We start from the raw sequence: 12,753 nt of genomic DNA on the forward strand, positions 1-12,753 counted from the left end.
GCGCTCTCGATTGGCCGGGGGGTGTCACGTGCGGAGGGGCTCAGCTGACCGAGGTGCCGAGCCGTGATTGGGCGGAGGGAGAGGGGGCGGGCCTCCGCGGCAAGGCCGTGCGGCCCGGGCCGGGGAGGCGGCAGCGGCGCCGCCGCCATGTCCCGCTGGCCGGGCCCGGCCGGGGCTCGCCGCCCCTCCGGCGCTGAGGCCGCGCTGTCCCCCGGAGCCCTGGACCTGAACGCGGAACGGGAGAAGATCCGGCGGGAGATCGAGGAGCTGGAGCGGAGCCTGGAGCCCGGCGGGGCCGGCATCGAGGTGGCCGTGTCCGATTCCAGCCTCAGCTCCGGTACGGCGGGGCGCGGGCTCGCTCCTCTCCGACCTCCCCCGGTGCTTCTGCATTAAGTTACTGCTCTGCCTCTTGAGATGCGTGTCGGGAGAGAGGCTCGCGTGGGGTTTTTATATTAACCCCGCCGTTTCTGCCGAGCGCTGCGCCCAGAGGGTGCTGGGAGCGAATTTTGGAGGACTTGAGGCGAGGCGTCTCCTCGAGGCTTTCCTTAGCAAGCGTCCTTGCAGGAGAAGCCTCTTGTACCGGTGTTTTGCATATTTTCATGATGAAACTAGCGGGGAAGGTTGAGAGCACCATCACACCTTCTGATGGAGGTTTCTAGTCGGGGAGGGTGGTAACGTGCTGATTCATGAAAGGTAACAGCACACCAAATATTGCTGATAGTTAAATCACAGCCGCTTCCACGCCGTGTGAATGGACAACACAAATTCTCCTGTGTGAGCCGCTCCATTTCACAGCCTGCCTTGTGCCTCCTAAAATTTATTTTTTTTCAAAGCAGAGAGGGGTGGTAATAGTTCATGTATCTATACCTATGGTGGCTGTCACAGTCACTTCATCCACCTGTGTTTTGATCACACAAGTCTAAATAAGGTATGCCAGAAGTCTGTAGCCACGCTGAATGCAAAACCAAATATTGCTGAAGAGTGTGGAAGGGCTGTGAGGTCATTTCAAAGTTTATGGATTCTGTTGGGTTGGAATATTCACTTGGCTGGATGCTGGAGCCTGTAATTTGCCATGATGTGTAGGACCAAGATGCAGCTTGATTGTTGCTGTAGTTATCAGGAGCTACTCTTTTTTCCTACTCTAGAACAAAAAAGTGCATCCGTGGAGTATAACTAAATATCATTTTTATTTGACAGTGTTGGCAGTATTCAAAACCTCTAATGGTCATGTCCGGTACTATGTGGTGCTTTATTCTGTATGCTTTAATTGAAAAGTCTTTTGTTTTGAAGCTTTTTTTGTCTCACTGCAATCAGTATTTTTGTATTTTTGTTGTCTGACAGACGGTGGTGAAGATGATGACTCGGATTCTCATCCTGAAATGGTAACCATTTTCTCTTTAAGCATATCTTTCCATCTGTCTATTGAAGGCACCAGGAGGAAGGGAAATTTCACTGTGTTCTGGGGAAATCTAGGCAGCTGGCTTGACTCCGAGACTCGGGAAGGATTAATAATAGACCTGGGAGTTTAGTTATTCGTGCCCGGGACTTTGTTATTCATGTGTAATAGAGAGATTTCTTCACGTGAAAACAAATGACAGGGATCAGAGGCCTCACTGCTCTTGTGCTTGCTCATCTCTGTCACTGGAAACACACCAGCTTCTGGGGAGGTCGCAGAGCAATTGCACATGGGAAAGAAATCATCAGCTTGTGATCAAGAAATCTTTTACTTCTCTGTACCTGAAGAATACTGGATTTGTACATGAGGGGGAAATTACTTCTAAGACTTTTTATAATCTATTTACTTTTGGTGTTTTTTTAAACATAGTATTTTTTCAGCCTTCATATAGAAAACATTTAGCAGAGAAATGTTTTAACAGCCGTATAGCACAGGGAAGGAGAAGCTAGCTTGTGAAGACAGATCTGCTGGTGCAGGTTGGACCCAGGTGTAGAGCACTTTCATGAAACAGTCAGAGCGCTGCTTTGTGTCTGAAGCATGTGGTAGTAAATCACGTAAGGGAAGAATTGCTTCAGTAGAAGCAGAAATGAGGTGGAAATTTGAAGGGGTGGTTCTGAAGTACAGATTTAGCAGGTAAGATAGCTCCAGTGTAAAGTACTACTATTTTGCAGTTTACTTACAGTTTTGCAGTTGATGGCACAAGACCAAGCGTTGGCAGGGTTTGGAGTCGGACTTTGGTTCAAATAGGAGTAGGCTGAACTAATGAACAGGGCGAAGGGGATCTAGGCAAGGCTAGTAATTCTGCCTCTGGGAGCATTCAAAACAACTGCCAGGGAGAGACATGCTGTTATGTGCCTCCAAATCTTTTGAAAATCAGTTTTGTAAGATAATGGAAGTATTGAGTTACAAAAATAGTTATGTTGCATATCTCTTTTTAAAGTAAGTATTTTTCTCTCTTCTCCCCCTCCCTGCCCCAAATGCCTTCTTTGCTTCAAGGAAATGGAAAGAGAAGATGACAGTAGCGATGATGATATTGAAAGTAGTCTGCCACAGGATCCAGAAACATGTCTCCAGATGAACCATGTGTACCAGGAAGTTATCCAGGAAAAGATCGAGGAAGTCGAGCTTCTCATTGCACAAAACAAAGAACAGCAGGTGAGTGAAACAGGAGTAAAATGTTCATTCCTATGCTTTTCTGAATTGCCATTTGCCATCTTCCCCTGCCCATCAAGCCCAGTAAAACTTTCTAGGACATTCCTAATCCATCACAGGTACTAGTGGAATCAGCTGCAGTAGTCATAGTCCCTTATTCATACACTGCTGCCGTGTGCAGCTTGCTTGGCCAGGAACCAGGTTCATTTTCTTCATGGCAGTTCAAACCAATGATGGTTCCATGCTTTCTTATCACCAAAAATGCTATCACTAGGGTACTTTATATCTTATATTTTAGCTTTTTGTAGCAGGTTAGGTTTTTTTAATCATCTGCAGCGTACTGTACAAAGTTAGGAAGTTACAAATCTTGTCTTTAACATCTACACTGATTTACAGTCTTTTGCTGCAAATTTGAACACTACCTAGGGTGTTTGTGGTGGCTCAGCCGCTGCGCTCTGAAATTAGGAATTTGAATGAGACACTGATACCATTTAATTAATTCTTGTATTGCAGAAGGAAATCATGTGCGAGCTTGGTGGTCCAAAAATAGCAAAGGCAGGAGATGGTAGAAATCTACCAGCGAATGTATTTTTGGGTCATTTTATGAAGCCATACTTTAAGGATAAAACAACAGGAATTGTAAGTAAATATAACTAGGTTACCTACTGATATGTCTTCAATTACAGATTTAAATTGTAACTATGTTAAAACTGTGTTACATTTCAACTGTGTAACTGTGAATGTCACTCCTCGGTTTGAAACCTTTTTTTTCCCCCTCGCTTGTTGCTTACTTACCCTCTTTTGGAAATGTTTGTTCAACCCCTGTCTGACTGTGATGTCTGAAAGTGAGTTCTAAGGAGTGGCATTCCAGCCATGGGGCACTTGAACATTCTTGGATTTAACTTAATTTCGATTGTTTGTCTTCATCTCCACAATGCAATTCCAGCCATGGGGCACTTGAACATTCTTGGTTTTAACGTAATTTCAATTGTTTGTTTTCATCTCCATGATGCAATTCCATGCCATTGTTTAAAGTACTTGTTGAAATCTTATTGTCTTTGAAACGGGAGTTTTCTGAGGCAAGTGTCATGACTTTTTTCATGTGTTTTAAAGGGTCGCGAGGAAAATATCTTGACGTTTTGTTGTAGCTGTCAACTGTCACCGTACATATATTAATATAATATTCAAACAATTTCTGGGAATTTTTCTATTAAATCCTACCCAAGTTGGTAGTGCATCTTAAGTAGTTATAAACGTGCATAATACGTGTCCCCATGTTCAAAATGTTTCTTTAAGCAACTGTCAGCTAATGTGAGCAGGCCTGGCTCTGAGCTGAGAATGCGCTGTGTAACCGTGGACAAACTTACTTACCTGAAGTATCTCTATTTGTATTTGTTTTCTTACATCTTCTGATGTATCTGCGAGCTAGTGCTAATAAAGGTAACTTAGCAGTTTGAATGTGACAATTTGCACAAGTTTGAGATACCAGTCTTTTTTTAGCAGTTCACGCTAGAGTTCTAAGAAGAAAGGGCAATTTTTCTGTGTATCTAACTCTTCCAATGTATCTAACCCTTCTAATCTTCATTAGGGCCCGCCTTCCAATGAAGATGCCAAGGAAAAAGCAGCTCAGGGCATAAAATCCTTTGAACAACTGCTGTCAACAAAGTGTAAGTAACTATGTGCTCTTCAGTGTTCTATAAGAGCTATAACATGTATATATTCATATTGTTAGTTCCCCCCCATTTGCAATTAAACATCAACATTTCTGGTATTTCATACTTGACTCTACAAAAAAAAGTAGTTAAGTAAACGGGATGCTCTGTAAATTGTTTTATCGAGTGATTAATGACTCGCTTCTTTCATTTGCATTTGTTTTGATGTATCGTATAACAACTCCAGCGAGTCCTCCAAAACTGAATGAGATCATGCAAAGGTAGTGCTCAGATGAGAGAAGTTCAAGGGACACTTAACAGCTCTAGATAGTTACAAACACCTGGGTGATGATCTTTATTGAAATCTCTTTGGAACTAAAACTGAGCAAGAGGCTGTGACCTGCCCAGGTCAGACATGACATCAGTCATTTCGGTGGAGAATACAGTCAATTTACCTAGCCTCTGGTAGCTACTTTGCCCAACAAAATTGTGTAGCTAATGAAGATGAACTGTTATGAAGACTTGGGGGGTACTTTAAGAGTGATATTGAAAGCAGTGGATCTCTCTTTTTCTTGGCAGTGGTTTTGCACCAGTGTCTGAATGCTCGATTACCTTGTTTTGTCTAGGGAAAAGCAGAGAGAAGACATTATTGCAGAAATCGGTAGTAAGTGACCGCTTGCAGCGCCTGCTTCAGCCAAAGTTACTGAAGTAAGTACTGTGCAAAAGTCGTCTTTCTCCTGATGAGAACATTATATATGAAGGAAGGACAGGATATATGTGGAGACTCTACCTTCCTTTAGCGAGTTGTTGTGTTAACTGTTTGCAGTTCGGTAAGGTTACAAAACAGAGTAGAGATACTTTGACTGTCATTGTTGGGCCTGGGAGAGTAGCTCTGTGAATCACAGCAGTGATCCTCAAACTCCCCTGTCCTGTGGGCACCAGTGCAGAGGATGACACTGTTGTAGGTAGCAGCATCTTTTGTTCTTTGTTGACACCTATATTATCTGTATGTGCACGTTGTACCGAAGGGTCTTGGACTGCAGTGCTCCGACCATGAGCAAGAGGTTACAGCGTTCGGGTTGGGTTCTAAACGCTTGATTGCGTGTGTGGCAGGTGGAGAGGTTTTGTTTTGTATTGTGGTATTTTATAGCCATCTATTTCTTCCCATTGACACAATGGTATAACTTAAAATAGTCTACAGGGCTTGAGGCTGAAATTGTGATATGTAGCAAGTCATAATGGTGTATCCAGCGAGAGATTTCTGTGCCTGGAGCTGGTATGGTCTTTGTTGCTGTTGCAGCAACCATCAGTTCTCTTCGTAAATACCAAGGTGATTAATCTGAGACCTGTTCTGGGTCAATGTTTTGCATTTGGGGGCAAAAATAGGACAATGAGTGTGTCATGTGAGAAAACCTAGAAGAACAACAGTTTTGTGTGCTGTGGAAATAAACTTGAAGGAAAGAATGATACTGACAGGGAAACCATCTTTGCCATATGTCTTCTGATGACATTGACCTCATTCACATCTAGTCATAGTAAGTAATGATAAAAATTCTTTTGAACAGGATGAGTTATTGGAATCAGAAACTGGAGAAAGTCAAGACTGAAATGGAGAAACAGATCTTGGAAAAGCAAATCAAAGAAGTGGAGCGAGAAATAGAGGCAATTAAGTGAGAAGTCTTCTTTTTATGTTCTTGGTGAAAATGAAAGTCTATTCTTGATAGTTTACCTCTTCTTGGAAGTTTCCTCCTTCCTTGAGCACTTATAGATGTGACATTTGTAGAAATCTTTATTTGTGTTGGCTTGCAAGAAATTAAGTGCTGTTCAAACTCTGCAGAGCTCTCATCTCCACAGTTCTTTACTAAGAATTGTGTTTTGGGTCCTGATACGCAAATGTAGTATCTATACCCAATATAGAGGTGCTGTTTTAAATAGTTCTTGATTTAGCAGCAAAGAAACAGAGCACTCTGAGATTTTTAGTGGTTTTGAGCTTTTGCTCGTTAAGGTGTCTAGAGCATTGTATTTTGATACTGCATTAATGGTTTCTCCTGCTAAACCAACATCTTGTAGGGAACTCTTTTTCAAGGAGAAACATTGGTTTGGGCAAAGTTACTATGTTAAAGAGCCTGATGCTTTTAGGTAGTAAGTGTTCAGTTCTTGTGGAAGTCAGTAACAGGTGGGAGGAACAAGATTGAGGAAGATCAGGAAGACAAAGTGACTGTGTAATTAACCATTTAATGGGGTTCTTTCTCTTTGTACCATCTGCTTTAGCCAACTCCCAGAAAGTGACTTGTTGGGAAACAGATTTGATGAGCATGACTGGGAGAAAATTTCAAACATCCATGTAAGTTGGGAGATGAGCTGGTTTATTACTTCAGATATCTGTGTCCCTTCTCTTGAGAATTACCTGACCTGCTCTAGTTTGTACCCACTGTTCCCATTGTGAATTTCTTGAAGTTGACTGTGAGCACAACTTGGCAAGCACAGGAGTACTGAAAATTTGATGTTATTGGTTAAATTTGATTATTTAATTCTGGAAGACTTAGCACTAAGACATATCTGGAAAGCAAAATATATTCCTTGTATCGGTGTTCCTGTCTGTCCAGGTGTTCAGTCCCAGCTACAAGACAAAAAAGATTTTTGATGTTTCTTTTAGTTTGATGGACAACGTAGTGCAGAAGAACTGAGGAAGTTTTGGCAAAATTGGGAGCATCCAAGCATCAACAAAAAGGAATGGACTGAGGAGGAAATAGAGAGGCTAAAGAAGATAGCTGCTAAACATGGTTATCTGGACTGGCAGACTATAGCCCAGGAGTTGGGGGTAAGGTCTTCTGAGCTCAGAAACAAGAGGTGAAAAGTCAGTTAATTCTGACTTAACTGTGCTTCATGTCACTTTTTGGAAAATGACATTAATGTTAAAGTGTTCAAGAACAGTACCAAAAAAGTTTGGTACTTTAGCCTTGCCCTCTTGTTTTTTATACTTATAAATATCCCGTTTTCTGAGTAGCTCTGTTTTCATTGTATTAAGACACACAGGACACCTTTCCAGTGCTTGCAGAAGTATCAAGTCTATAACAAAGATTTGAAAAGGAAAGAATGGACCAAAGCTGAAGATCAGATGCTTCTAGAGCTTGTTCAGGAGATGAGAGTAGGAAGTCATATCCCATACAAGAAAAGTAAGTGACCTACAAGTCAAAATGTCTTCCATTCACCCATAGTGGTTTTTTTTCTTTTTCATTTTCCCAGGCTTATGTCTGTTAATGTTTCTGCATACTAGAGCACCCACCCAGCCTGCTCCAATTAAAGGAATTAATGAAGTTTTATTTCCTATGAATGTTTTCATTTCCAGGATAGTCACAGTTCTGTGTTTTCACCTTACCTTTCTAGCCTGTGATCTAGACAGGGCACAACAGTGCTGTGGCTCATCTGAAACAGCAGATGTACCTGTTTCTAAAAATGCCTTGTTGGCAAGCTGAATGAAAGAAGATCATTGTTTTCCCTCTCTTTCTATTTGTTGGGATCAGTAATATATGTCTTTCCTGTAACTACCTGGAAGTTTCATTGTATCAGCAAGAGCTTAGTAGCTCTTGGAACCTTTATCCATCTTTGAAATTTGGTTGAAACTGGCTGAGAGTTATTAATAAGTACCGATGGTTGTGTGAGCTTTGTTTCTTATAAAAACATCACCAGGGTTCTTCCTTAGAAAGCCGGTATTCATTCATGGCCAGCTGTTTTGGCAGTTTTCAGTGCTGTGACCACTTTTCTAGGGCGTCAGTACTGCTGTCTCTATTCCTCAGAAGTGTGGGAGGCAGTATGAGAATAGTAACCAAGTATCTGGGATCCTAAATCCAAGCCTGTGCGTCTACCACCTGGTGTGTTGAACCTGTCAGATGTGTATTGGAGCTGAAACCTTTGCTAGTTCTCTGTTGTTGCAGGATGGATTGTTGGGTCATTAAGTGTCTCGTATGGATAATGCCATTATAAATAGTAACATTTTGTGTATGCCATGCTCTTTTTCAATTCTTGTTGTGTACCATTGTTTAAGTATTTAAGCTGAGATTTAAATGCTGCTTACCGTGATCCACTGTTTGGAAATATCTCGGTTACAATGTAAGTAAAAGAAGAAACGCTGTTTGCAACTGACTTTAAAATACACCTTTGCATTTCTAGTTGCTTATTACATGGAAGGAAGAGATTCTGCTCAGCTGATTTACCGATGGACGAAGAGCGTGGACCCCAGTTTGAAGAAAGGACCCTGGACACCAGAGGAAGATGCTGTAAGCTCTGTTCTCTGATGCCTAGAATTGCAGGGTGCAAAAAGTGGGAAGGTTAGACTGTTGAGATACTGCATGGCTATATACATCTGAGCTGTAACAGTAGCACAAAGGAATGTAAAACAGACCAAAGTGGGCAGTTTACAAGTCAAGAGGGCTTAGAAGCTCATAAACGCTTTTGCTCAGGGATTTACAACACAGTGGAAACAAATACGTCTGCTTCTGTCTCAGGCCTGTTAAGATTATTACTGATGAGAATTTCAACTCTTGCTTTGTCTGATTAACATAGATGCTGTTGGCTGCAGTTAAGAAGTATGGAGAGCGTGACTGGTATAAAATTCGGACAGAAGTGCCAGGGAGGAGCGATGCTCAGTGCAGAGATCGGTAAGTATGCTGAATGTAGCAACTCTGCTTTCAAGTTTATTACACAGAGCCAAGGTGCAACTTATTTTACAGATATGTTTGATTTGCTTAAACCAGTGTCACCTTAAGGACTGTTTTGTAAAAAGTGGTTATGGTCTAACTATAGTCACTAACATTATCTCTGTGTAACCCTGCATTTGTAGTTACAGAAGTCAAAAAGTTGAAATTGGGTTTAACAGAGAGAACAGCCCGTTGTTGCCTGTGGCGTGCTACTCCTTCAGTATACTTGTCTGTGGGTTAGCAGAAGTTGGGAGAGATGTTGTTCAAAATAAAGCAAAGGGGTCATTAAACGTGAACAAGTGCATGTTGGGAGGGAAGGTTGTCATCCATGTATTGTATGTGCATCTGTGAAAATAATCTAGTTGGTGACTTCCTGTAACTGAACACCAATAATGAGGCACTGAGCAATTTTCAGCCTCGGACTCAACTTCAGGAGACGCAGAGTACAGTATGTCCTAATTTCAGTGACCTGTTTTACAGCCGCTTGTTGTAATTCTTAATCATGTGGCCTGATATTTTTGAGAGCAAAGAGATTGTAGCTGTGCTGTATTAAGGGAGTAGGGATGGGACCCTTTACAAACAGGAAAGATTGATAAGGAATGCTGGGTTTGTTCTGCCTTAAGAGTATGTGGTGATGATAAGAACTGTACAAGCAGAATTGAATGTTCCTTACTTTAATGTTTTCATTTTGAAGGTACTTAAAGGCATTGCACTGTGATGTAAAGAAAGGCAAGTGGAGCTTAAAGGAAGAGGAGCAGCTAATTGAACTGGTTCAAAAGCATGGCCTGGGTAAGTGTTTCTGTGGCTTAATCTTTAGAAACTTAGAGAAGTAAATATTACTAAGGAATTTATCATTTAAGTTTTCTCCTCTTATTTTAAGCCCCAGAGCTGATACTAGCAGGCTCTGCTTTGTACTGATGATTGCAACCTTCCTTATATGGCGTGGTCTGTTCCTGGAAATTCAGTTATTGAGGGATTGCGTAGTAAAAAGTTCTATAGGTGTGTTAGAAAGGTGTCAGAGCTGTGACAGTTTAGAGGGGTGAGTTCCCCTCTAAACAACCTGTGAAAGAGTTCTCTTATTTTCTCTAAGAAAAGTTTCCTTAACAAATAGAAGCTTCTTAGCATTCGGTTTAAGCTTTCTTCTAAGTGCTCTCTTACTGCTGCAAGGTATTATGTAGTTCTGCTAGGGTTTTAATCACCGATTCATTTGTTGTAGTTTCTAACTTGAGCTGAGTGTATAGTAGTGCAAAGTCTGATCGAAGAACACTAATGTGAGTATTAAGGTTTTGAGATCCATTCATATAGTTACTCTGTCTCATACAAGGAAATGTATAGTATGTGTCTAACATTCTGCATTGAAAAGGCCTGTCACTCTGTTGCATTAATAGATATGCTCTACTCTGCATCCTTTTTAGGTCACTGGAGTAAAATAGCTTCTGAATTGCCACATCGCACTGGCTCCCAATGTCTAAGCAAGTGGAAACTCATGATTGGGTCCAAGGTATTGTACAAAATTCTGCTATGTCACTGTCCCATCTCTTTGCTTTTAGTTTAGAGAATCTTAATTAAAAGCCTGTGAAATCAATACAAAAATTGACATTGATTTCACAAAATCAAGATTTTGTCGTGGATGTTCATGGTCTAATTTTTCATGTGTTAAAGCAGCCTTTGTTCTGAAGGTCTGAAATTAATTTGCTATATATTCATATATTACCCAGAATTTTCTTTATTACTTTGAAGTGCCTGTAAGGATTGGATATACCTAGTTTTTCATGTACATGCCTCGTGAGTTGCCAGTTTTGGTACCAGGCACTCCAGACATTCTGGCTGCTTAAGACTGTGTTAAAGGTACAGTCTTGTTTCCATTGGCAAAGCACCTGCCCTAGGGAAGGGTTCATGGAAGCCTGAATGTGTCAAGATGGGGCAACTGTACTTAGTTTGTACTTCTCTGTGGACCAGTTCTTAACACAAGCCCCTATCTGTAGCTTTTTCTTTGTGTACAGGAATCTAAACCAGTAAAAAAATCTGGGTCCAAAGGCAATTGACAGTTGTACTGGATTTAGTTAATCTTAGCAGAAGTAAAGCAGAACTATCCATTTGGAAGCCAGACCTTACTGATAGGACACTGCCCCATGAAACTTTTTAACTTAGTGGTTTGAGACATTTGCAAGTCAAGGGTGAGCACTGGCTAAAATTTGTCTGTGCTTTTTTTGACTGTGAAGAAGAGATCTAGGCCAACAAAACGCCGACACGTGCAAGAGAGTTCCAGCTCTTCAGAGACTAGCAGTGAAGACATAGAACTGGACTTAGCAGACAGTTCAGAGGAGGAGACGACAAGCAAGGAGGAGTGTGCATTTCCCAGCATTGATTTGTGGATACCAACACGGACGAATACACAGGATTCAAACAAAGGAAGATACCAAACTCCGTCCCTTTTCTGTCCTGTGAGTGCTGATGCAAAGACCAGTAGCAGTGAAGTTCCAGGTGCAACGTGTGACGGAGCCGAGGACAGAGTTGCTGATAAATCGTCAGAGTTGAACACCCTCCTAAGGGGCATTGCACGTCCACATTCAACAGACATCATTGTGAAGAATCCAGCAGAAGTAATGAACAAGGTGAATCCTGGGATTCTCAGTCTGTTCTTGATGGGATTGGTGCTTAGATCAGAAGTGACTGGGAAGTGCAGTTGCTGTAGTAAAGAGAGTGTGTGATGAGTAGATGGCAAAATCTTTTTTTGCGCCTCTGTTGGCTGCTTTCTCACTATGCCGTTGGGGGGTGCTGTTGGAAACTGAGCTGTGGGATTAAACAGAAATTTCTAGCCCTGCCTCCCCATGCATTACCTAGAAAATAGCTGTGTTCCTTCTTACATGTAGTTTCACAGAAACAAAACTTTTTTTAGATCTCATAAAGCAGAATTGTCCAGTGAATTGTGATGTCTCTCTACCCTGGTCACTAGGACATAATCGCTTAGAATTTGGAAGAATTAAGTTACTTATACATCTGTATCTGATTCTGAGCTGGATTTTCACCCCAGATAAGGTACTGAAACAGTACAAACCCTTCTAGCACATCTTTGCAGAAAGATACTCCTTAGCAAAACGTTAAATATCTAATGTGCTATTTAAGTTCACGTAAGCAAAATTGTTCTGACTTTTGTATTAAGAATTGCACGTGTGCCCTAAACTGCAGGGCTGATTGCACCAATGACAAGTTTGCTGGTTACAGAAGAGGTGTGTTCATGGGGTATGCAAGGGTTGTCAGTGCTTATCTGGCGTAATCAGTCTTAAATTTTGATTGCACATACAGCATTATTTTACTAGCAGAAGTTTAGGGAAGAGCCAGTGGCATTTCCAAACCTCTTCCTGTACATTCCTTTGTACTGTTAAGCCAAAAAATATAAAGAGAATCATCCAATAAATTCTGACCCTCAGTGTGGGTTTTTGTAGGTACTCACACAAAGGCTTTTACAAAGTAGATATTTGGTATTGTGACAATGCACAAGGTCTAAAAGATAAGGTAAATGTCTGCACTTAGGGGCTGATTTCATTTAATAAGATACTTTCAACAGCAGGAATGTTGAAAACTTTTGTACCTTCTGTGTATAGTCAGTGCAAGTAATTTTCTGAGAGATACTTTCCCTTTCATATTTTCCTGTATGCTTTTGTATTAAGGCTTCCAGATGTGGCAAGCAAGTGCTACGGGTTACCCTGGAGAATGTGAGAAGAGTATTAAGAAATAACACGTGCTTTCAGAGGAAACTTGTAAGTGCCTATTCTGTCTTGTCTGCTCTTGTGAT

The 12,753-nt window shown here is 41.4% G+C and overlaps 1 protein-coding gene across 2 annotated transcripts in view; it reads left to right on the plus strand.

The window, feature by feature from the left end:
- Positions 1-12,753, plus strand: part of SNAPC4 (small nuclear RNA activating complex polypeptide 4) — a 21,624-nt gene continuing 8,871 nt past the window's right edge. For both annotated transcript variants that reach the window (XM_049831964.1, XM_049831963.1), the window contains exons 1-16: positions 1-337; positions 1,342-1,382; positions 2,453-2,611; positions 3,122-3,247; positions 4,197-4,275; positions 4,887-4,968; positions 5,826-5,930; positions 6,532-6,604; positions 6,917-7,081; positions 7,289-7,436; positions 8,431-8,537; positions 8,824-8,918; positions 9,652-9,746; positions 10,373-10,458; positions 11,180-11,572; positions 12,629-12,718. In XM_049831964.1, the coding sequence (XP_049687921.1) occupies positions 148-337; positions 1,342-1,382; positions 2,453-2,611; positions 3,122-3,247; positions 4,197-4,275; positions 4,887-4,968; positions 5,826-5,930; positions 6,532-6,604; positions 6,917-7,081; positions 7,289-7,436; positions 8,431-8,537; positions 8,824-8,918; positions 9,652-9,746; positions 10,373-10,458; positions 11,180-11,572; positions 12,629-12,718 (2,034 nt within the window). In that variant the 5' untranslated portion in view covers positions 1-147. The remainder of the gene's footprint in view (positions 338-1,341; positions 1,383-2,452; positions 2,612-3,121; positions 3,248-4,196; positions 4,276-4,886; positions 4,969-5,825; positions 5,931-6,531; positions 6,605-6,916; positions 7,082-7,288; positions 7,437-8,430; positions 8,538-8,823; positions 8,919-9,651; positions 9,747-10,372; positions 10,459-11,179; positions 11,573-12,628; positions 12,719-12,753) is intronic.

Source organism: Accipiter gentilis, chromosome 29 (assembly GCF_929443795.1).
Source record: "Accipiter gentilis chromosome 29, bAccGen1.1, whole genome shotgun sequence".
Classification (NCBI taxonomy): domain Eukaryota; kingdom Metazoa; phylum Chordata; class Aves; order Accipitriformes; family Accipitridae; genus Astur; species Astur gentilis.